The sequence below is a fragment of the Tachypleus tridentatus genome, chromosome 13 (genome assembly GCF_004210375.1).
Source record: "Tachypleus tridentatus isolate NWPU-2018 chromosome 13, ASM421037v1, whole genome shotgun sequence".
NCBI classification, from domain to species: domain Eukaryota; kingdom Metazoa; phylum Arthropoda; class Merostomata; order Xiphosura; family Limulidae; genus Tachypleus; species Tachypleus tridentatus.
Window position 1 is genome coordinate 196,770,017 of NC_134837.1, and position 26,366 is coordinate 196,796,382.

General features: G+C 31.1%; 2 protein-coding genes across 9 annotated transcripts in view; both read left to right on the top strand.

Annotated features, from left to right (window-relative positions):
* The window catches only part of LOC143239025 (CDK5 and ABL1 enzyme substrate 2-like), a 60,636-nt gene extending 48,704 nt beyond the window's left edge, over window positions 1-11,932 (top strand). For 4 of the 8 annotated variants that reach the window (XM_076479753.1, XM_076479757.1, XM_076479754.1 and 1 more), the window contains 5 exons: window positions 483-589; window positions 705-741; window positions 3,641-3,703; window positions 5,634-5,738; window positions 6,792-11,932. In XM_076479753.1, coding sequence (XP_076335868.1) covers window positions 483-589; window positions 705-741; window positions 3,641-3,703; window positions 5,634-5,738; window positions 6,792-6,932 — 453 coding nt within the window. In that variant the 3' untranslated portion in view covers window positions 6,933-11,932. The remainder of the gene's footprint in view (window positions 1-482; window positions 590-704; window positions 742-3,640; window positions 3,704-5,633; window positions 5,739-6,791) is intronic. The other 4 variants (XM_076479755.1, XM_076479759.1, XR_013020913.1 and 1 more) reach the window with 3 other exon arrangements.
* A 4,478-nt stretch (window positions 11,933-16,410) lies between these two features.
* On the top strand, window positions 16,411-25,942 carry Fkbp12 (peptidyl-prolyl cis-trans isomerase Fkbp12). The gene is made up of 5 exons (XM_076484071.1): window positions 16,411-16,531; window positions 22,519-22,566; window positions 23,058-23,170; window positions 24,132-24,205; window positions 24,534-25,942. The coding sequence occupies exons 1-5, from the start codon at window positions 16,495-16,497 to the stop codon at window positions 24,586-24,588; spliced, it is 327 nt and encodes a 108-aa protein (XP_076340186.1). The 5' UTR covers window positions 16,411-16,494; the 3' UTR covers window positions 24,589-25,942.
* Window positions 25,943-26,366: the final 424 nt, after the last annotated feature.

Consider the following 26,366-nt stretch of genomic DNA (forward strand, 5'->3'; position numbering starts at 1 on the left):
TATGAATACTTCAAGCAGATAAATGTTTTAGTCTGTAAAAGAAACTAAAATGAAAACATAAGGTGGGAAATAATTCCAAAACTATAAAACCACTTGGAAATTTTGAGGCAGTTCTTTTTTCCTTTTCCTACGTCAGCATACTATACATCAGAAAACAGATTCCTTGCATCATATAACTTTTGACTGGCAAAAAATTTCATCCTTAAACTTTTATTGCTATAACCTTTCCCACTTCATTTTATTTCTTAAAGATCAATACTTAGGTGGAATTTCAAAACACTGATTTCTTCTAAAGGCTAAATCTTTCTAGTAAGGGTTTTAAAATTTTTATTTTTATCCATTTAACTTTCACTGCAGACTTGGCATAGAACTATATGACAGATCGAAACGCATCTAACTGAAAGAATTCTTCACTCGTGGGATTTCTAACCCGAGCATTAATGTAGCTTTAGATGAACCTAAGCAACTTTGATCCTTTGCAGACATCTGTGATTGATTATGTGAAACCATCTGACCTGAAGAAGGAGCTAAATGAAAAATTTCGTGAACGGTTTCCACTGATTCAGTTGACATTAAGCAAACTACGAAGGTGAGTGAAAAACTACAGGGTGGAATTAACATCAGTGTTGCTTTTGTAATGTAATCATGTTTTATAAGTAGCTCAGTTGTCGCAACAACACTTCACCTAGTGTTTCTCCTTTCAGTCTGAAACGGGAAATGTACAAGATTGCTAGACAAGAGGTAGGACACCATTTGCATTCTTCAATTTTCAGCTATTTCTTTATAATATTTGGATATTTATCTTTAAAACAAATGATTATTTATAATTAATTCTGTCTCAAGACATCATTTTAGGTGAAAATTCCATCAAAAATAATTTAACTAATATAGTTCACATTTGTCAAACCTTATATGTATAAACAAAATTATAATCTGTCATTCATTACAAGTGTACTTATACACAGATATTCTTTCTGTAAAATAGGTAAGAAATTACATTTTTTACTCCATGTTAAGTTGGCTTTTTTCACAAGAATATGTTGTTTTAAATGTAAACAATGAATTTCTTATTATTGGACAAGATATTTTACAAAATTCAAATTTTTATACTGTATTTTTTTGTGCTTAAACAAAAAGAAATATATTTGTTAAAAGCATTTTCAATAACCCAAATGTGGTAACTAAATATTTAAATTGTTTTTATTTATTTGTGGGTTTTTGTGGGGATTTTTTTTTCCAAGATCTGTGGGTATCGGGTACGAAATAGGTAAGCATGTACATCAGCTTGTAACATACTGGGCTGATACTACAGGGTGTTCGGAAAGTCACTGTGCACTTATATATTTATTAACAGACAAAACTGCACAGTTATGATATAACGTATCTATATTTAAACTTGTACACTAACAGTGTAGACTGTATACACTATATCAGCTTCCAGTATACAGGACTGATGCTGTGACATAATGTTCCCATATTTAACTTTTTTGGTATAGACTCAGAATAATATACAAAAGTTTATCTACACATTTTCACATGTTAAGTATTTACACTGTAACTTTTGATACAGCATATGTATCTTCACAAAATTTGATAGACTTTTAGTAAAGATCACAAGTATTTTGTATATGAAGAATCAGATCTTTAATGAGATATTTTTTACTAAAGATTTGTTTCTGAAAATAGTCTGTTTTTATTCCTATTCTAAGTGCAAAGTGATTTAATGTCGTGATTGAAAACAACTATTTTTCATCTGTAAAATCTCCGAAATACATTTCAAATGTATGTTTTCCGTAAGACTTTATATTTTGTTATTTTCTATACCCTAACTATGTGGGGTCCGTCACTTGACCAACCTTGTAACTATCATAAAATGTTACAAAATAAATGTAAATTATGCTTTTTCGTGATAAAATGACTACATATTATAACACGAAAATACAATTGTTTAGTCTAAGTAGCTGAAGTCTGATAACACCATATATATTTATATTTACTATTCGTTATCATATTAGCCTTCCAGTCGTGCCTAGCTAATGTTACGTAACTTGCATTGACATGATGTATGTGCACTCATGTTAAGTATTCTATAATATAAAACTGACATTTAATCTTCCATGTCTTGGCTGGGTTTTAGTGGACTAGTATTTTGTAATTTACAATTAAATTTCAATTATTATACATTATATATGTATACAGATTATCAGTATTCATAAATAAATTATTAAAATTATTTTTTTTAATAAAGAACAATAAAACAAGAAGTGAAGCAATTATCTCTTCTCACTATGACCTTTGAACTTGGTTGCTGCTGGACATGGATTGTTAAGCCTTTTAAAATTTTACGCATGGAGGATATCAAACAAATTTTTTTTTGGTTTTATATACCACGTGCACACACACACACACAGTTGAATAAAAAAATCAAATAACTATACTGATACTATAGAATTCTGCTATAATTTATTAAGTTTAATAACAAAGATGTATTTAGATTTTAAAAAATATGGAACTTTGACAAAACAAAACACAACTTACCTTCTTGAAATCTTCCTTCAAAAGAACATGGTAGCCTTTTCACATATTAAAATGGCAGAAAAAACTGCAAGAGGACTATATAAGTTGTCAATTGATTATTCAGATGTCATATATTGAAATAAGTGTACATAAGGGACTGTTTTCAAAAATAGAAAGAGGTGAAGGGGATGTCTGTGTTTGATTCAGTACATAAGTCATATCTCAGCAAAATAAAAAGACATGAGGTTTTTACTTTGTATTCTAGCTTGTCAATATTAGTAATTTGTGTTCCTGATTTGTATGAAACTATAAACTTAGTATTCTCACACCACAATGCTGCATTCAACATACCATATGACACACTTAACTCTATATTTAAGTGTGTTCTTCTAATATTTATTTTTAAATTAATATTTTAACTCATGTATAATATCTGCAATTTGATTCCAAACTTATTGAATAAATTCATAAAATAGTAGTTCAATACAATTTTGAATACAAGTTAACAAGCATGATGAAATTGTTTTTAACCCATGGCCCATTGTGAAAGGGTTAAACCAGCAATGTATACAGTTTACAGTGTTAATGCATATCACCTTTTAATATACATGGTTGACATCTGTGATATAACATACTTATATTAAAGCCTATATTGCATACAGTGGTAGTGTATACCAGCTTGAAATATATAGAGCTGGCACTATGATATATCTATATTTTAAACGTATAATGTATACAGTGCTCATCAAGCACAACTTGGTAGTTAAGGTACTGGTGTGTGAAGTCAGTTCCTGTTATTCACATTCCATTATCACCAAATAAAATTACATTTTGCCCTTCAGTACCATGGGTGCATTATAGGTATGATGGTTAAATCCTATTCTTCAGTTTGACAAGAGTTGGCAGTGAGATGGTGTCAACTACCTGCTTTCTCTCTGGTCTATTGCTTCAAAATTAAGGACAGCTAATGCAGGTAGCATATTATTTTGTTGCACTTTCCTGTAAGCTTTTATTTTGTTGAATGTATTATCTTGCAAAATTCCTTTTTTTCTTAATCTCATAAAGATTATTTTACTATCTTTATTATATATTAATAAGTTTGTTGTCGTTTTTTTATCACCAGTGTGGAATTGATTTGCTCACAGTAGCTCAGTCACATGTCTATTTTGAAAAGTTGATCTTAAAGGTGCGTTTTTATTGTCTTTTTCTCATGTAATTAAGTAAAGCTTATAACAGAATTTTTCATTTTGCAGAACCTTATTAAAAGTTTAATGCAACACTTAAGTACTGTTTGTATGTATCTAAAAGAATAAATTAATATTACCTTGTTTGTAAAGCAGAAATAAAATTACAAGTACAGTATAATACCATTTTCAATCCTATAATATTGTATGAAAGGTTTAATTAATACTGATGATTTTGAGTAAATTAACTTTAGACCTTCATTTAATGCATATTTGCATCAGTAATTCCCAAAATACTAACTTGAATGCATGAAAACTGTATATGTGTACTGTAAGGGCAAAATTTTCTTTGTCATACTCCAAAATAAGAAGATATTTGCTTTTCTTTGTTAAATCTGTATAATTTTCTGTTGCACTATGTACACAGGGTCTATGTACCTATCTAAAACTGAATTTTCAATGAAAACTCTTTCATTATTGACAGCTAGTTCATATAGAATCAGTCTCATTTCCAACCTGTGGTCCATTATTGTGGGCACACCCATGTTTGTTGGTTTTTCCTTAACCCTTTGGACCTGGCATGGCCAGATGGTTTAGGTACTCTACTCATAATCTGAGGGTAACAGGTTTGAATCCTTGTCACACCAAACATGCTCATCCTTTTAGCCATTGGGGGATTATAAGTGATGGTCAATCTCCTTATTCATTGGCAAAAGAGTAGCCCAAGAGTTGGTAATGGATGGTGACAAATAGCTGCCTTCCCTTTAGTCTTACACTACTAAATTAGGGATGGCTAGTGCAGATAGCCCTCATGTAGCTTTGCATGAAAGTCAAAAACAAACAGACAAACCTTCACCTTTTTGTGAATAAAACGTATTGTGTGAGTTTTGAAAAGCTGTCAAATTTCTACCAAAAAATGAAATTAAGAATTTGTTTTTTTCTAGTCTTTTGTGAAGCTGTTGGGTAAATCCACATGTTGCATCAAATGAATATAAATATAAAAGTTGATGTATTTACTTGATGCATTATAAGGATTAAAAACAGCTTCACAGTGGCCTTGAAGAGTGCTTCAAAGATGTATTTATTTATTCATTCATGTCTACTATTACTAGATAATAAATGTACCACTTCTACCATTAACAGAATAAATTATCTTGCTTCTAGAATGCTAACCTCACTCTTTATATGGAAATAAAAATGCTGCATAATTTCAAAGTACTGTATGAGGCTGCAATTATGACATTCAATAAATATTCAACCTCTGCCCCATCACTGAATGCACAACATTCAATTTCGTGTATGAAAACACAAAATTAAATGAATATAAAAATTCATGTTAGTTTGGAAAGAAATGCATCATCATAGGATATCAGACCACAGTGCCCCTTTATGATAGATATCTGCTTAATTCAACACAGAGTGGTGCCACAAGCTTGGCCTTAAAAGCTGTATGTCCAGTGCTTGTAAAAGTGAACTTGAATTTTTCATTTTGACAGAGCCTCAAAATTGTAAAATGAATGATTTGTTGGACCAGAAACACTGAAGCCTGAACGAAACTCTGAATTTTCAAGATGTTTAGAGATATATGTTTGAATGTTAATTCAATTAATAATCAATTATTAAGTATTAGTGGGAAATTACCTGTGACAGTTTGTGACAGTACAGTTTATGAAATTCGTCAAAGTGAAAAATGTAAAGTATCAAAGCCTATGTTACAATCTGTTAAATACCTTAAGTATACAATCAGTCTTAACTTTCGCAATACAACAATTAAAACTTTCCCTGGATTAGTTGTTTAAAGTAATGTGTTATGAATGCATTGTTTTTTTAAGGTTTTTCATGCTAATGTTATTCAAATATATATCAATTACTTTAATACATACATGTTAAGGATACAGTAATGGTAAGAGCTGCTCTAACTTTCTGGTTTAGATGTTGGTGAGCAAACACAACAGAAAACTCTGTGCTGCTGCCTGTTTGCTTCTTTCAGCCAAACTTAACGATGTCAAGGGTGCTGATCTCAAGACTCTATTGGAGGTAAAATGGACCTAGTATTAAGTATATAAACAGTGACAGCAAAGAACTTGTTTCCTTTTTTAAAAGTACTAAATAAAAATATAATATGTGGAACAACTAATTGACAAGAAAGAGTGAAAAAGTTTAATTTCTCATTCACACACAATATGTATGATTAGTTCTTCTGTGAATCTTAAAAAATAGGAATTGCATGCATGATTGTAAAAACATCAGTTCCCAGACTTTTCTAATCCTCATCCTATCTGCTTAACTAGACCGTTTTCTGGAACCATGCTCAAGTGGGTAAAGGGCATTGCTGTTTTTATATATTTCATTCAATTTTAGTAGTAATTTTATATTTCATGCCTTTTGTTTCTTTCATTTTTGTTCAACAATATTTGGAATCATTACTTTATAATGTTGATAAAACAAAAGAAGTATTTAAGTTTTGCATTATTCTGTTTTGCAACTCACCTTAATAACTCTTGCAGCTCACAAGTGGAAACTGGTGTTGAGAGAAACTTAGAGGGGCATGTATTTGTATAGTTACAAACACAAAATAATTCAATAGTATAAGCAGTAATACACATCTTCATCTAAAGTGATGAACTATACCTTTAATTCATCATGATACTAAGTTGTTTTCTAACATATGATGGAGAGATGACCATAACTAAAACCAAAAATGCTGCTATTGCCTAAATAGTTGTCAGAATTTTAAGTTGAGTGTATATAAAAGTACACACATATAATTTATTTTTATCCAGATTGATTATAATTTATGTCCTAAACATTTGTTACAGTTCTTGCATTAAAACTTTGTTGGGACCAATACTTTTTGCATGCTAGTTGCTCCCCAGTGTCTGAAAAGCAGTTGTTATTTTACCCTCTTTTTTTTTAATTGCATGAAGTTGCAAACTAAAATAGTTTTAATAACATATTTTGTCTGACAGGATCACAAGTAATTCTCTTCTGTATCAGAATAAAAGTAAATGCTCTATGTCTTAACAGAGTTAGTATCTAGTAAAGTTACTTGTTCACTTGTTGATACCCAATGCTTTTCTTCCTCCATAGAAAATTGAATGTGGATTCCGTCTTAACCACAAGGATCTCCTAAATGCAGAGTTTGGAGTTCTGGTTGCATTGGAGTTTTCACTGCACTTGCCAACGTGGGAAATTTTTCCTCACTATCAACGCCTCCTTTGCGAATCCTGACAATAACTTTCCAGCAGTTTTTGGGGTTTGGCCAGATACAAACTGCATAGTCATTTAGAATTGAAAACACTTTACTTCAGTAGAAGAGCAGCCACAGAAGTTGAAAGTTGGGGAGTACAGTGCATTGTAAATGAATGTTGTATTTTTTTATTGATAGCATTATTCCCAGAAAATTTGTTCTACATGATATGAGGTCAGGAAGAATGATCTTGAAAAAGCAGAAGTTTTGTGGTGTTTTGCTGTCATAAGAGTCGTTTATAAAGTCAACAATTAAAACAACAATTGAATTTTATCTATTTGCTGTTAATTATCAGTGACTTAAAAGAAACTATAATCTATTCTTCAAACAAAAAGAAACACTCATTTAGTTACCTTGTGAATAAAATTTTATTATGAAGGTTTTCTAGATAAGACTTGAAATACTAATTTTGTGTATGAACCATAAGTGAGTGTGCTAAATGTTTTCTAGATGTTTTATTTGCCTTTATGGGTGGTTCGTCTCAACTCTTGTGAAAAGTTGAAGAAATTATTTAGAATTCCGATGAGTTTTTGTAATGGGTTTTATGTAAATACACAAATGTAAGAAATGTCCAATTCACAAATGTGAAAGATGTAAATCATATTATAGAGAAGTTGACTGGAGATGTGACTAGAATGACTTCAGTTTATCAGAAGGTACAGAATTGTAAATGTGATTTAAAATAATATATAACACTTGAAAGGTAAAGTTTCATGTGAAAACTGTTCTAAGTATTTGATTCTTGGTGGATCACATTGTTGTTTCTTTTTATTACAACTGTTTTAAGTTCAGTGAACTGGATAAATAATGTTTCTTGTATAAATTATTGTGTATGTTGTAAACTCGTTAAGGTATGTTTCTTGAAAATTGTATTTTCCTTTTTTTTAAATAATAAGTGTAATTTCAATGTAAAGATAGTATTTCTGAAAATTTTGAATTGAAAGGTGAAGTCATGGTAATAAGTTTCAAGAACTTTTATAAAACAGTTTTTATCATCATGTGTTAAAAAATAATAATAATTACTTTTTGTAAACATGAGACTGTTTAGATAAATGATGTCTAGTAAATATTGAGATGGCACTTTTTGACAGGTTCTGTGTTATCAAATCATATATTTTTATAGGTTTTGCATCAACATCAACACAAGACTAGATTAGGAAGTAGGGTGATGTCTGATTGTTCAAACCAGTTGAATACAAAATTAGATCACAATCTAAAAGTGCTTAAAGTTGCACGTAAACCGTAATCATAAAAAAGAGCTATTATTGTGTTTTTCAAAAACATATTTCATGGTACTTGAACTAAAACAAGTATCTTCAATGAGATATAGCTTAGGAGATAGGTTAACCAGTACTTTGAAACAGCATTAGACCAACATGGTGTTGTGCAAAGAGAGTGCGAGGTAATATTGGTTTTCTTAGATGATTAAAAAGAATAAATAGACACTCCTTTAAGACAAGAGAGCTTATCTCTTTTACAGATAAAAGACTACCCCAATCATCAATAAAAAAAAAATGAGTGAAAACCAGTGAGACAATGGTTTTAAATTATACTACATTTTATTGCTAAATCATAGTAAAAATGTCTGTATCCCATAATATTAATATGTAGGACATGTACATTATGAATAAAACTATGGAAGAACAAAACATTTTTGAGGGCATATGTCATTGCCAAAGAACTTTGCATACTTTATCTTTTAATATAAAATGTTTGCCAAATTGGCATCTTCTTAATGTTTTCCTTTCCAAAAAGTCTATTGAGAAATATATTTCAACATTTTCATTCATCCAAAATTAGTAAGAAAACAAAACTGGCTATTCTTGTATATAATAATATCTTGAAGAATAAATTGGTAGTGGTAATGCTGTCTGATTTTTTTTTTAAATCACGGCAGAATGTCTAGTATTGCAAAAAAAAACATTGAAATTTAAGCAGTTACCTTTGTGTGTATTTTTTTTACTAAATTATATAACATATAGTCTGTTTAGAAAGTTATTGGTCTGTCCTGAGTTGCATGTTAAGGTTACAATTTTAAATTTACTGTAAATTAAGTCATGTACTAGTATTGTCCTACAGTTCACCTCATCCTAGGATCATACCCGTTGTTGTATGTCAAGTATAGGGAAATTTGCCCTAAATTCTGGGTAAATTATAGAACAAAATTAAGCCATTTTTATATGATTCATAAATAAATAAAAAAATCTGGACTAACTCTTACTCTATTAATTCCCTCAATTCCCTCTTTATTGCACAATAAACATGAGACTTCTTGTAACAATGAAAACAATAAAAGCAACCATGACAGTAGCATTGCACTAGAGAACTGTTGGCACTTTCCACACACATTCCACCCTTCTCCAAGATTACCTTTCGGTTTTTGCACATGTTTGTTTTTAACACATTATTCCTGGAAGTTTCATGTTGAAACATTTTCTAAGTCATATTTTCTCTTTCCTCTTCTTTTGTCTACTGTAGACTTCATGCCAAAATTTAAGTTTTCTCTTATTCATTTCTAACATTGCTTAAGGTTTGTGTCTGTTTTCTTTTCATTGCATCTTAAAGGTTTAGACTGGCTTCTTTAAGTATCTCGTTGTCAATTTAAGTATCAACCTGTTCTCTCTCTATTTGCTAAAACATACTGTTTCTTTTATATTTTTCCTTACATCATTTTTGTCTTGCACTTCCTTTTCTTCCAGACCTTTTACATACTATGAATGAACTGACTGATTTAATTGGGTGTGATTTCCTTCCATTTGACATTTCACCAGCTCTTATGATTTGCAAAGGATTAGCTGAAGTTTTATCAAGCTTCTGATTGCTTTGCCAGACACTGTAGATGGTTTGAAGATTACATAACCCAACATTCCCCTCTCTATAATAATATCATTTATTAGTGAGAATGTTGTATAATTAATGTTTAAACCATTGCTACCTAACATAAATAGATTTTTGTAATGCCAAATCCATTAATTACAGAATTTTGTCTGACCACCTTTCCCTTATGCATGTCCAACTAGAAATGTGTGCAAGTTGTGCACAACTGTCTCTCTCTTTGATATGTCTATGTCCATCAAAGATACTCTGGATGAGATATTTTCATATTTCCTATCACTTCATGAGATGAGCTTGGTTGTGGACAGTTCTTCAAAGATTTACAGTATCAACTTCAGCTCTTGGAACCACACCACCTAATATCAAAGAAGTTTTTAGAAAATCTTACACGTGGATTAGTTTTCAATCAAATGATGCAGTTGAGCATGTTGGCATTTCCATAAAGGGTAAAGTGTGTTTCGTGAGTCATGTTAATCCATCTTCTTCAGTACTTGAACATGATGAAGTATGTAAGGGTACATTTGCATAGTTGATTGAACTACCTTACAAGCAATTGAAATTGGCAACTCCAGAAACAGAGAAACACAATGTGAACTACTACACCCATTTACCTAGTGCTGATGTGTTCTACTACGGTATGGCTAACCTCTTCTATACGATTTGTTACAAGTGCAACACGTCTCCTCATAAGTTTTTACAAACATGGACACAGCAACAATGGAATAAAGCCCACTTGGATGTTATGCACTATGATATTACCTTAGAACTGCCTTGGCTTTGCATCAATTGTTGTAATAACATTTTATTAGTTCACTTCTCTGCATACTTGTAAGTTTCGTATTGGTTTAATGAGCTGCACTGTGATGGAGAGAACCATTTATACCCAAGGTAAGTATATGAAACAAACAATGACAATTGTGAAAATTCAATCTACGTGATACCCTTAACACTTCTGTATAATTTTACCTTCCTATGTCACATACTGTTTCTAAGATACTTTGCACTGAACTGCAGAACTCTTTCTTATAATCATTCTCTTTATGAAAATAGGTCAGTTTCATCTTTAGGGCAAAGGTCAGCAAGCTTTTTAATATTTCCTTCAGCTACAGAAAAATGTCATATATTTTACCTTTAATTTACTAATGTGATTCAAAAAAAAAAGTAAAGATATTCTAAGAATTTCTGTAAAACGTTTCAAAACTTGGATCACAACAACAAGAAAAGATGTTTGTGAGAATGTTTAAATACATTAATTATAGGAAAGATCTTCCAGAATACCTTTTGAAAAAATCTTGTATTTTTACAAGAACTAAGTGATAAACATGATTTATTTTGATACCTTTCTTGTGGGTTATTAAAAAAAAAAAGCTATGATAATCGAACACAATGGTTTGCACAATTAGTCATGTTTTTCAAACAGTTTATTAGGTTTATTGCAACTATAAAGTACAGTTTTGCTATGAATGTTTTTTGGCAGTTTTTTTTCATGATCTTGCACATATTTACCAGTAAAAAAGCAACAGAAAATGCTGTGTAATTTTTTAATTGTTTTTCATGCTAAGCCATATATACATTTTTCACTTAACATTGTGTTGATCAAATGTAGGCTGGTGTTAAAAATATAAGTTCATAATCTGTTGATTGTTTCCATAATAATTTGATAATCGTATACAAGAAAAATGTCACCTGCTACTTTCATTCAACCTGAACCAATCATTCTTACTGGCATCTGGAAAGTTACTACCGTAAATGTACTTATAATGTAAAGAATTGGTAAGTTGAACAGAATATATCAGCATTTACATTAATAGCAAAAAATGAAAGTTATACATGTTGTCATTGTTTGGTGTAAAGTAAGAAAAATTAGTTTTAAAGTACAAGTTGTTATAGCACAAAAGGTTACTGGATAAATTATTATGTACACTTTGTCTAACAGTTTAGAAACTTAACTCATCCTGTCCAAAAGAAACTTGAGATGTGCCAGTGGCCAAGATTATTTTTGTATGTAACATGTATGCCGTTGTAAATATGTACTTTTTTGCCTCATGTAAGTTTAAATTGTTTGTATAATTGCTTATTTTATAAAATTCAGATAATTTATATCCTTAAATGATTTCCTTGTTCATAAAATTTGTTTATTATCAGTAATGTGTAAGTTGTGTTTACTTCGTGTTTTTGTTTTGTGTTTTTTTTTCATTTGTACAAATGTGGAGAATTTTAGTTGTAATTTAAATTTTTCCAATAATAGCAACAGTACATTAACTTACCAAGCTAGTCAGATTTCTAGTTAGTCAAAAATAAAAGTAATATGATTTAAGATTATGTACATTTGCAACAAAAAGTGTCAAATTAAAAAGTAGGTCATTTGCTGGTACAGCAGTAAGTCTTTGGGATTTACAACACTAAAATCAGGGGTTCGATTTCCTTTGGTAAAACACAGCAGGTAACCCAATGTGGCTTTACTATAAGAAAAATACACATTAAAAAGCAGTAAACTATGATTAAAGTCACTAAAAGACATAAGCTGAGCACTGCTTGTTCATGTTGTGAATCTGAGGATTCACTGTTGTCAGTTAATTATGGGTACTGTTGACCAGCTAGTCTATTAATTCAAAATTGTGTTATGCACAGTAACCCACATCTAGCTTTGCTTGAAATTGTAGAGCAATCAAAGAAATTTAGAATTTAATCAATAGTCACTACAGCTCTCAGTATTTATATTTATTGTTTACAGTAAGTGTTTTGTTGAATTTTGCACAAATAACAGAAGCAATGTATAATGAACATCACCCTGTAATAGATCTCAACAAAACAAACATGAAAACCATTTCTGTTTAAGAGGAAAATATCTCGCAAATTATAATCAAGCAATGTAAAACTAACATATGAGACAGTTCTTTCTCAACCAAAGTTCTTTTTTCAGGTGGGAATGAAGTGTATCATTATATGTAAAAAGCTAAGAAAAACGAGAGAATATGAAACTTTTGAATTGATTCATGTGCTACTAATAACTTCATGTTTTCTTCCATATGGGTTAAGTAAAAATGAAAACATGTTTGTTAGTGGAAGAAAGAGACAAAGGAAGAAAACACTAGCTTGCTTTTTCTTTTAACCTTATTTCAAGATCTATGAAAGTTGCAACAAGCAAATTTTACTTAGTAGTTTCAGTAATTCCCAACTATGAATTGTAATAAAATATTAATGTAAAAGTGTAAGATATACATATGTATAGATTTTTTTATGTTTTCCTATAATGTTTTGATTTTATCCTGTAGCTACAATTTCAATGCTAACATCAATGCAATGATAATGTTACTTTAGGAAATTAATTGAACAAATCAAAACGTAGAAATCTGCCTTCATGTATTCTTATGGTAAAAAGAAGAGTTAGTTTAAATTTATCTAACCTAACTGATGTCTTCTGGTATTGAACAAAAAACATGTTGGGCAATAACATACAGGAAACTAAAACAACAGCTAAATTTGTTGAATCTGCAACAAAATTTATAAAGAGAAATGTGGAAAAAAGTACATTTGGAGTGATTTTTTTGACAAATTTGTGATTTTTTATGATTTTACAGTTTTAGGCATTTACACTATCATTTGACAAGAGTTTGTGTGGTAGAAGCTATTTAAAAGGCCCTCTGTTGCACAAGAATAACCATGAGGGTTTATAATGCCATAAATTGTGATTCAGTACCTATAGTGGGTATAAAGCAGACAGTCTATATCTTTGAACTTAAACATAAAACAGCTACTAAAAAAGTTATATATATAATAAATTTTATTTGTCTTGTTACGATGGAACTAGTAGAATTCGGTGAGTTACGGATTGTTTTCTGAATTAAGTCGTTGAGAGACGAATAAGTTATTTTCAGTAGTAGTTCACAAAACTTGATCTGATATCACAGGTAGACCACAAACTTGTATCTCAGAATAGCTGGTATGGGTATTAACACTTTTATTGGTAGTGAGAGAACAACATTTTAACCTTCCTAGGTCATCTTCAGGTTAAGAATACCTAAAGATAACCTGGTAAAGTCAAAACGTTGTTCTCTCCTTATCAATAAAAGTGTTAATACTCATACCAGCTGTTCTGAGACAAATTTTGATTTCAAGTGGGTCCTCTCAATGACGAGAGGGCCAAGAACTTGCCCTCTTGCGAAACATTAATCCCCTGGGGTGCTCGAAGACTAAACTGCCCTCCTTCAACCCCGCACATTGGAAGGAATTGAGAAAATACTAAGTGAATAGATAATAAGGATAGACAGATTGATGGGTGTGATTTTATTCGTGAAAATGCTAGTCTGGAAGGCGTGGCAGACAACAAAGCGAACCCACCAAAAAAGAAGACAAGAAGCAGACTGGATAGAATATGAACAATACACAAACGGGCCAATTCAGGGCCGGGCATGAATCGATGGATCAAAGTTCCCGAGCAGGGATCTACAGATCCAATGCCAAAGATTTGGGTGTTGGGGAAACGGGACTACCCTCGAGAAACCCCACTTTTACGACCTGGGCGCCGAATGATCTACCCAGATCGTGCCCGAGAATAGCTGTGAGGAGAGAAAATCTGGGTTAATAATGCAAAACAAAAACGATGAGAGACGAGGCTTGGTTTAAGGTGGCACTGTCGAATTATCTAGTTTCTTCATGTTCTGGGTGAATTCATATCAAATTCCGTCACCGGATATACCTTTTAAGCTGGGCGACGCTATAATGTAACAGGCAGTCTTACTATTCATTGGTAAACAGCAGTCCAAGAGTTGGTGATGTTAACTAGTTTCTTTCTCTTTAGTCTATTGCTTCTAAAATAGTGACTAAATAGTCTAGGAATGTTCTGTAGTCATTAGTGGCAAGTGTAGATCAGATGGATTCTCCTCCATAGTTAATTGTGTTTGAAGCAGAAATTCTCAAGTAACTCTATCGAGATGTTTGACAAAATATTTTGGTGTTTACAATTAGAATTATTTTATGCTATTCCAGAAATCCTATGTATAAAAAAGTTATTTTACAATAATGATACTAATTTGATAGCAAATGTTTCGAGGGTCTCTGTTAATTAATTTAATTAATAAATAATATCAATTTTTATTCAAATAAAAGGACGAACATAGTGTTCACGCTTGCTTTCGGACACTGAATGGTCATATCTTGCTGGACTTTTAAAATGATCAATAGTTTTTTCCCCACAAGATATCTTCCCATCAACCAATTCATAGATATTAACGTTATCGCGCGATTGCTTATTACATTACGTTATTCTTGGGCAGATGAAGCTTAAAGCACTCGACTCGTAATCCGAGGGTCGCGGGTTCGAATCCTTGTCACACGAAACATGATCGCCCTTTCAGCCGTGGGAGCATTATAATATGTCAGTCAATCCGTTGGTAAAAGAGTCAGCAGTGGGTGGTGATGACTAGTTGCTTTTCCTCTAGTCTTACACTGCAAAATTAGGGACGGCTAGCGCAGATAGCCCTTGTGTAGCTTTGCGCGAAATTCAAACTTAACTCACTGTCTGGTTCGTCGATGGATTAGCGGTACGTTTGCTGACTTACAATGCTAAAATCCGAAATTATATTATTGTGATAGACGAATCGTAGATAGCCCGTTTTGCGCTAAAGAAAACACACACTCATTCTCTGAGGAACTCTCGATCTAACTTTATAGTTTTGTTTTGACTGTACTTATTTAGTATAAGTATTAATTTATTAGAAGGTACAGCTCTTACAGTGAAAATAATGTTTTTAAACAGGTATTGTGTTTCACTCACTGATGCGATTTTGTGTACTTAATATGAGAATGATCGCACCAGTGGTCAAAACGTCGTACCTGTTTTAAACATATTCTCTCTCTAAAAGCTGTAACATGCTATAAAATAATATCTATTGAATTGTTTTACTAACTAATTTACTATCCACCATTGTTCTAGTGTTTATATATTGTTACTCTTTTGGTTCCTGAGTTTTTAGAAAATTTATGACATGGCATGTCATGTGATTTCCAAGACTCAGAAAACTTCTAAACATCACATATTATCAACACATAATGCTTCATCTAGATATAGCAAACAAAATATCTAGATTAAAATATTAAATACATTATTCACAACACCTTTTAATAGGACACTTATGAAAATAGTTCGGCATTGAAAAAGTTCACTTACAGAGTTTGACAACGAGGCTTGTTGTACAAACGTGTTATGCGAAAACCTGGAAGGTTAGAATGCACACTTAAGTTAGGTAACCTGGAATTTAGACCCGCAAAGACATAGCGCTAAGTGTGTGGAATTATTATTAAAAAAAAACAACAACAAACGGATTTCGATAGCTGTGGTGAGCAAAGCAGAAATAGCCCACTATGCAGTTTTTGGCTCAGCTACAAACAAAAGTAGCGAAAGGTTAAACAATAAATATTTTGATGAGTGAAAATTTATGTCTTCGTCCACTGCTATAGCTACTAATCCCATCAGGCAATTATGATGTATTTTAAGGTGTATGAGACTGTATTAAAATTGTCTTTGATTATGGAAGCTATAATAAGTATGTTGATATTACGATGCAAGTGCTTTAGCACTGCAACACCAGCAAGCTATCTCTTTTCTGCGCATGCGTTTAAGGGAGCAAATCAGCATGTTACAGTTGTTGATAACGGTTCTCAGAGCTTCTAGTTACTTAGACGTATTCAAGTATAAACGGGAAGAAAATGGGAGTTGAAATAGAAACAATTAAACCTGGCGATGGTATGGATTTGTTGGATTTTTCTCTCAAATATTGCGTTATTTAAAACTTCCGGTGTTGTATATTCTATTTTATATTAATACTGTTACAATGTTTTAGTTACGTCATCGTTTAGCAATTTTAAAGTAGGTTTTAAGACTAACATTTACCCTGAGGCTTGAGGCAGTGGGCATTCTTCTGCGTGGTGATATCTGTGTTAATCTTAAGCCTAAATTATCAGTACTAGACAATCCCTATACGTACTAAAAGTTAAAAAGATCTACATGGCGCTTCTGATTACTTTTTTCGAAATATTGCTTATTGTAAAGTTTATACAAAATTATGTTTTAGAGCTTTAATTTATAGAAAGGTAAATCACAAAGTTGAAATTTAAAAGTAATTGCACTTATTTTCTTTGAAACTAATATTGTTTAATACTACTTATAAGAGTTTAATTATTAATACCAATAGTAATAACAAATTAAAATCTTAAGCATCTAGAAATGATAATTTTAACATTAACTTAGGAATTAAAATTAATAAGTACATAGGGTAAATGTTAATTTTAAGGTAAAAATTCTATTTTATTGTAGATTCTAGACACAAACTTGAAAGAATTTGGTACACAATATTTTTGTCATGAATTTAAAAGTTCAGTTATAAATAAGAAACTTCATATGGAGAATTAAACTAACTAAACTTGCATTTACTTCCATTGAGTGACTGTGTTACTGGAATTTTATTTTTGTATGATGATGAAGAAAAAAAAGACTAATTTACTCTTTAATAGTAGAGTTAAAATAATTTATTTGATAAATAATGTATTATTATTCATGACTGTAATTCTGATTTTTAAATTACTTAAATTTGTTATGGTATACTTAACTTACTTGATCTGGTTTACACCATAACTTTTACATGTTCATTCAGGTATTTATGATGGTGCTAGATTACTACAGCATTTCACACATCCTAGTCAGCCTATTGGGTGATAAGCCTTGTTGACAGTAAATATAGCAAATATAATGTGGTTAGCTTATATGTGATGATGAGAAAACCTACTTGTAGAGAAAATTGTATGTGTAAAAATGGTTGGAATGGGTAGAGAAAGCACTATGTAGAGGAGCAAACAATGTTTTGACCTTCTTTTAAACACTTTGACTTTCTGATTTAATTTTTAACCAAATCCTTTGAGTTCCCATAGTTCAGAAAGTCTTTAATCCTCTCTGTCACTTTAAACCTTTTATAATATTTATGTTCAGTTTTCTCACTTTGTTCTTAATAAGTCAGATGGCTTTGATATTGTGTTCCCCTTTTTGTTTTAGGAGTATGCTTCTCTTGAATTAAAAAGTCTCAGATTTTCCACATAATCTAGTCATTTATTCTCAGTTAACTAATGGTAAATTTTATCTCCAGATTTGATTCGTAAAAAACGAGTAACTTTTAATTTTATTTGTTTTATCAAGAAGCAAAATGTCAGATCCAACTATAGAATGATTATTCATTCCAAGTGAAACTTAAGTTACATATTTTGATTGTTATAGAAAATCTATAATAAATCGCTTCAAAAACCTTTTCTTCCCTGTCCATGTAATCCCATTTAATATGCCAGTTATTAGTCTCCTATGACTATTGTAACAATGTTTGCTGGTAACAACTGATTTTACAATACAGTTTTTTTATTGACATCATCAGTTTATCTTTTATGTCTTTAGTCTAAACAGGCTGCAACTCATCCAATATATATACACCATAGTTAAGTAACTTATAACCTGGAATTTCAAAATAATTCCTGTTAATGAAGTCTTCTAAATGTATAATTGCATTTCTGTACTTACATATCACAGTCTTCTGTTTCATTTTCAGTACTAAACTTTTTCATTTTGTTCTTAATATTCTTAACACTAAAATAATAGCAACTAAACTGATTTTTAAGTCTTGTATGGTTATCTTTAGATTGACATCTTGTTTATTAAAACTAATTTAAATTGTTAGGTTCTAAGTATTTTTCTCAATCTTTGATTTATCCTATCAAGTAATTTCGAACTTTTCTATCATTTTACAAATTCAATTGTCTTTTGATCTTTCAAGTGATCCTCAAACATCCTACTATCTTGTCTGTTTCAGTGGAACTCATCTCTAACATACATTTCACCCCTACCCTGAAAACTTCCCCATAGATATAACTGGTCTACCTGTTGCTTTAACCATGTAACATGTGTTTCCCAATAGTTCGTGCATGGCATGTAATTCAGAAATACTGCATGTTAGGATGTACATCCCATATGTGATTTCTAGAAAGCATTCCTTATGTGTAATATGTCATGTTATACTTGTTTATTTTGATGATAAAAAATATACCTGAAGGTTAAAATAACTAAGAGACTCAAATAAGTAATTTGTTTCATTAGGGACACTGAGGAACTTGATTCAAGTTATTAAAACTAAAAACTTGAATAATCTGTATGAGAGGTTGAATGAAAAGCTTGGAAATTGATTATTTGAAATAAAACCTACATACAGACTTGAGCCTCTTTTTGGTGGAGAATTTTAGAATCTAAGTTTTGGGCAAGTAAAATTTAGTTTTACTGCTTTGGAACTGTTCTAGTAGGTGACAGTGAGCCAAATTATCTTTTGTAACTTAAGTATAATTACCTTATTTTTCCATGAGGTATCAGTAAGTTAGTTTTACATTCATATTAAAAGATTGGCTGTGTTATAGAATAAAAAAATTTAAAATTCTACTGTGAAATTACTTTGAAAGTACAACTATCATTACATCACTTGCATTCTTGCAGCTTGGTTTGAAGAATTGTAAGTTGTTTTACTGACTTTTCAAGTAACTGACATATGAAACAAGTTATTATCCAGTTCTTCAAAATGACCTTGTACATGTAAATAGTGTTTTGTCTGGTTTCAGGCATGTGTACATGTACAATGGTATGAGTGAAGGAAATAACTTAGTGTGAATAGGAATTTTGTAGTTGAGCATGACTAAAAATATGGGAATTTTATCTGCAAGATTTTAATTCAGTGTCATAAAACAAATAGATTGGTTATTGATAGTCATATTGCAATATGCAATTGTGTATACGAATCATAAAATTTGTTACAATGGCCTTCTGGTAATGTACAATTAAATCAGGTAGTGAACGACTCGTAGGTGTAATTCAACATTTTTAATACTTATAATTGTAATGATGTGATCCACAAGCTGTTATTGCTTAAATTTTCACTGCAAAGTATTCTAGTCCATTTGGGAAAGCTTGACTTTAAGGTATTGTAAAGAAACGAACTGAAACTTGAGAATTTTTTCATTGTATCTCACACACACACACACACACACACACACATCAGTGTGTTTGCTGCAAGTTAGTTAACTAGTGACCAGTGATTAAATATATAATTGTTAGATCACTTTTGAAAAGTCTAAACTGAAGTTAAATGTATCATTAAGAGTGTAGAGAAACAAATTGCACTTTTGTATGAAGGGGCACTTTTTAAAATATGGCCAAAAATTACATTTCATCCAGTTTTTTTCTCATAATAAAATGAGAACTTTTATGCCATAGAATAATCTTTCCATCCCAGAAATAATCCTAATATTTTTTTTCCTAACTCTTTCCAGAAAGTCAGTATCATTTCTTAGATAATGGTACAAAATTTGTACACAGTACTCTAAGTCAGGCCTAATTAGTAATTTGTATAGAAAATAATTACCTCTCTTGATTTGTAATGAATGTCTATAAATATACCCTCCACCCCTTATAAATTTCCTGAATATTACTACTAGCAACAGAATGTTACTTCGATGGGTTAAATGACTTCACCACTGATATGTAAAGATTTTTTACTTCAGTGAGTTCCCATGTATGTTAAAAACATGATCCAAAATATGACCCAAATGTATTAACTTGCACTTGCTATGATTAATGATCATTTTCAGATGTTTGTCAAACTTACCAAGTCATCCTTATAATATCTCAGCTTCTCAGTATAGGAAGAAATACCTAACAGTTTACTGTAATCAGCAACCTATAATAATTTACTAATTATACCATATCAGTATCATTCATGCAAATAAGTAAAAGCAAAAATTAAGCACTGACCCCTAAAACATTCACTAGCAAGAAGGATCCAGTTTGGCTGGACTATATCATTTTATTTTTTCTCATCCAATTATCCTGCTGTCATTGCCCATCCTTTACCAGTGTGATTTTCTTGACTAAACTCTGGTGTGGTACCTTATCAAACTTTTTTGAAAGTGTGATTTATATGTAGATAGTTTGCTTTGATTAGAAGTTATTGACAACACTGCTCAACAAAGTTTTTGCTTCTTGAACACTGTTGGGTATTCCTTATAGATTTTTGGCTGCTTATCACGAAAATCACATCCAAATTTGCCCATCACGTACTGTTTCATTGAAATTTTCACTTTTGCTACAATGGAAAAATGATATCAGGGCAACTGGAATCTGTCAATGCTTGCTGAATACTGTTGGACACTGCAACGTGATGCACTGGAAATTGAATACAAACAAAAATCAGAAACAAAACACTTTTTAATTATGTTGAACTTAATACCGTATTAGAAACATAAATGCAATTAAATACATTATTGTTGGTAAACAGTTAACTGTCTTTTTCTCAGATTTCTTACGTGATGAAGCGAAACCAAAACTATATTGTGCATCATCAGGTTCACAATGAAAGTCACAATCAGCAAAAACTTTTCAACTTGATAGCATGAAATGTCAATTCTTAGAAAATTGATAACAGTATATGATATGCAGTCTTGTTTTTTCATTAAATAAATGATGTATACTATATTTAACTCATGAACCATTGCATCTTGAACCTAAAAGCAACAGAAAGCTGACATTTTGACATCCTTAGATATATTTTATGAAGCTGGGCTTATTTGCAGTGACAATGACTTTTCAGTCTACAGAAGTACTGCAACATTCAAATTTGTTTTTGTTTGATTTTAATACTATTTTGTCATATTTTTTTCACATGTGCAGGAAGAAAACAATCTTTACAAAATTTGATAGTTTTCAAACAGAAATCCACCGAAAAATCGCCCAAACTGGACTATACATTACAAGTTTTTATACACAGAAAATCAGATTTTTTAATACTTTTTCACTAAAGATTTATTTGTGAAAATATTGAATGTTTCTCTGCTAGTCCAAGTGCAAAATGATTTCATCTTATGATTTTTCAAAGAATTATTTTGTCCAAATAAAATCCATGTAACATCTAAAACTTCCTAAATACATTTCAAAAGTTTGTTTTCAGTAAGACTATACTTTTATTTTCTTTATCCTAACTCTGCAAGGTCTGTCAATTTGACTTGCCTTGTAACCATCATAAAAAAAAAGGGGGGGGAAACAAATATATATAAATTTTGCTTCTTTGACATGGCCTTTGACCCTTGATTCCTCACAAAAGGGTTAATGCATTTATTAGCTTGGAACAGATGTTTCTTCCAGCTTTTTTTTTTTTTTCTACTTTCGACACACTTCACAACCCCTTTCAAACAGGGAATGCTGCTTATAATTTTCATATACCCATGAAAATACAAATTAGGTCATTTCTTGCTAGGATATTGAAGTTCTACCAAGTGTTTTCAAGCTGAAATAATATGAAAAACTGTAATACACCTTGTTGATGACCAGAAGCCTACTTGAAATAAAGGATCTCAGAATGGCTGCTATGGGTATTAACACTGTTATTGATAAGGAGAGAACATTGTTTCAATCTTCCTAGGTCATCTTCTAGGAATGTCGACATTATTTTCTCCTTATCAATAACAGTGTTAATACCCATAGCAGCCATTCTGAGATCTTTTTGTAATACACCTTGTCATTTGTGGCCTTCTTGAAGATTACATCTCGCAGGTTGAAAATAGAGTAAACTGTGTATACATTTTCTACAGTACTTTTTAAAAAATTGTTAAAATGTACCTCAATTGTTTTTATTTTCACTGTTATTGATTTCCTTACAGGCCAGACTTTTCCCAAAGTAGGCCAGACTGTAGTAGTGCATTATACAGGTAAGTCTGAATGCTCATTATTTTACTGTAGTAAGGAAAAATAATCTCTACCTATGTGCATGTCCAATATTTTGCATACTAATACAACAGCCATAAAATATATTGACGTGTCATCAAGGAAATAATGTTTCCTGTATTTGCTATCAAATTATAAACTTTTTTGTCTATCTCAGTTGTAGTACCAGTTTCAAACTGCTGTTATGTGCTTCCTGTTTAATAGAATGGGTATAACTTTTTGCTATCTTTAAACTAGCGTGTACAATATGTACTTTTATTGTAGTTGTAATTATCATTTTAATGCTTTCTTCAGTCACATCAACTTAAATTTACGTGTTGGTTTTAAAGAATGTTATTTTTACAGGTTTGTTTTTAATCACACTTGAACGTAAACATTTAGACCTCCTTTTAAACATTTAATTTTACACATTTCCTCGTATTGAAGTACAACCCAAACAATTGTCTGTTTATTGTAAAGTAATTGTATATTCTAGGTACCCTTTCTAGTGGTGAAAAGTTTGACTCATCTCGGGATAGAGGTCAACCATTTAAGTTTAAAATAGGCAAAGGAGAAGTTATCAAGGGGTGGGATCATGGAGTGGCTCAGGTAAATAGGGATTTTTGTTACTGTTTTGTGATGTGACTTTCACATTACCTCTGATTGACACTATTAGATTCTCTATTCTTTGCTGACAAAAACTTCATTATACATGCAGTTAAGTATGTTACATTAAAATGGTTTTAAATATCAAAATAAGCCTATTTTTGTTATAATAACACAACCACAAGTAAAAACATGCTCAGACTGTAGTCGTATTTTAGTTTTATATACCAACATTTCATTACTTTACATCAGCAATTTTTAATTAATAAGAATACAATTAATATATTATTCAGGTCTTGCACAATAGCATTTTTTGACATGTATTTTTCACCAAAAAATGAATTTAAATTTTCATGTTTAACTTGAATGGGTTTTTAAAAATGGGAAATATTTTTAGTGCCGTGGTGAAGTAGATAATTTGGTTAAAAACAAGTGAAGATAATGCTGTTTGTGAAAGTAACCAGAGTGTGTATTAGTTGTTGGGTGAAATTAAAATTGAGAGAATTCTTTAAAATTGGTTGCTGTATCAGGAAAAACTTTGAAATATGCAACAAACTTAAACTATGCATAAATTTAATTATTTATAATTAACACAGTGAACTACTAGTGTACATAAAATTGTGAAATAGCTGATCATATTTGGTTTCTAACGTAAAATATAAGAGCAGCATGTGCACCAACTATGTGAAATAAGAGAATAAACCAGAGATCTAAATTTTGATGTCCACTGTTGGACTTAAATTATTTCAGAATTCTTACTTGCAGACTTCTATGTTGTTTATTTTCGGGGCAAATCCTTGGAATACCTAAATTTAATTCAACTGTGTGTGTTATTTCCACATCTGTGTAGTTAATATTTTATTTTAAAGTGTTTAAAGATAGTTACTGGTAAAATAAATTATTAAAAAATAACTTTTAACACTTGTGTAGTTTCTCTGTACAAGTAACTGTTATTGTCTCCTAGATGAGTGTGGGTCAACGTGCAAAGTTGATGTGTTCTCCCGACTATGCTTATGGAGAAATAGGTCACCCAGGAATATATCCTTTTAGTGTGTTTTTAATTAGTTTCCAAGTATAATATTATTCCAAATCCTTGTTAATTATTAACGGCTTTACGGGTTTTGTATCGTTTGTTTTGGTCCCTTTGATAAACGCTAAACAAGGTCAGTGACTGAGATTTAGAAAAAAGTGTGCTAGTATATGTAATGAATTTGTCTGTTGTTGATAATGTGAAATCTATTAGATTGCCCAATATTTGTTTTGAGTAATGTTTAATGAATTTGCACCATTTATTTTTCTATGTTTTAAAGCCCTATGTATTGATACCAAACACTCCCAAAGTTTATTTTTCTTTAGCCAGTGTTACAATTCCACCTAATGCAACTCTGACCTTTGATGTGGAACTATTACGACTTGAGTAGCAGTTCCTTCGCAACATGATGTTGTAATTTAGCCTCGGCTGACCCACAATGCTGTGCTTTACTACCCTGGAAGTTGACGGAAGAGTTGATGACCCAGAAAAAAAATGTAACTAGCTAATCAGGGCTCTGCTGGAGGTGTAATACTGTTTGATGTTACTGGAACTGTCATTGTCTCCCAGATTTTGCTGTAGTTGTAGGACAGATATGCATCTATGATTGACAATCTATGTTCTCAGCTGTCCCTTGCTTTGTGGCTAATGTACAACTAACGTGATCATGTCTGTGTTTTTTGTTCTTTTGAGCCCATAGAGAAAGAAATGTACATGTCCATCATAAAGTTACCTTTGAGTTAATAGACCTCTCACTTAGAAAATCTATGCAGGTTATTAGAAAACTAGTAGGTAAGAAATCAAAAATTTTTAATGGATAAAATAGATCTTCAGTTATACAAAAGTCAGCCGCTTATTAAATGTGGTTTGATACAATTATATTATACAAAGATGGAAATTTGTACTTCAAAAATAATCACATTTATTCATTAGGTCTTGGACATGATTTGTATGTCCTGCATTTTTCAAGAGCCTTTCAAGTATGTTACTCCTGTTATTTGACATTTATGTTCAATTTACTCCACATCTGACATTAAATCTTGGGTAATAAATTCACAGTACATTGGAATCTATTGAACCTGATTTATTTTCAGTTATCCTGGAAACGTTTTATGTTGTGACTAATAATAAACTTGGAATTCATTCAGAGTAATTTAGGTTCTCTCCTTACCATGCTGTGATCTCAAGTTTTTCATTCCGAAATGTATATGGTCAATTTATTTGGTTTCTGGAAAACTCCATATGCATGTTTCATGAGACTTAACCTTCGTATTTAGTTTTGGAGAATGTACTATTACTCCTCCATTGTAGCATGGTCAACTAAAATTTCAAAATTTTGTTATAAATACAGTGTATCATTGAAAAAAACTGGTTTGTTGCTGTATCCTTAAATTTTGCTACATCACAGGCACATTGAATGGCAAGCTGTATGTATTTGATTTGTTTTTAAAAATTGTTTCACTAAGTGTATCTTTTTAAGTAAATAGTATAAATTAATGTTATGATTTGTCTTTTTTTTTTTAAGTGCATCACAATATTTTGAAACTTTGTTTTATAAAGTACTGTTATTCAAATGTAAGTAATTTTACGTTTTGTAGATGGTAAACTCAGTCACATAACTTAAATCAAGAATCATAAGAATTGGAAAAACTAAGGAGAGAAGCAAAAGCAGTTAATCAATCAACCCTTATTACTGTACTGTGGAATTATTCCAGAATGTTAAAATAAAAAGTTGATATCAATAAGATACAGTTTGGGTGTAATATTTGGAACTAAAAAATCCACCAAATCTAAATATTTTTTTATCAATATTGTCTTTTGTTTTTATTCTGAAAATAGCTGTAATGGCTGACCTGAAAAATGGTCAGTATACTCACAAAACATTTTTGACTTGTTTGTAGCATAAGTACAGTTTGCTATATTATAATTATCAGATTAAAATGTTGAAGTTACTTATGCAGGTGTTTGTTACATATGTGGTATTCCCAGGTATAATAATTCCCTTGAGGTACTCGGATATAATCTGCAGCTTTACAGGTGGTTTGAATGAAAAACGCTGTGCAGAACTAAACCTAGTTCTCTTGTTTTTAACTACGTACTGTACTAAACAGATTGAAACGGGCCTCTACAAATACACAGAACACAAAGTTATGGATGAAAATAAGAAGA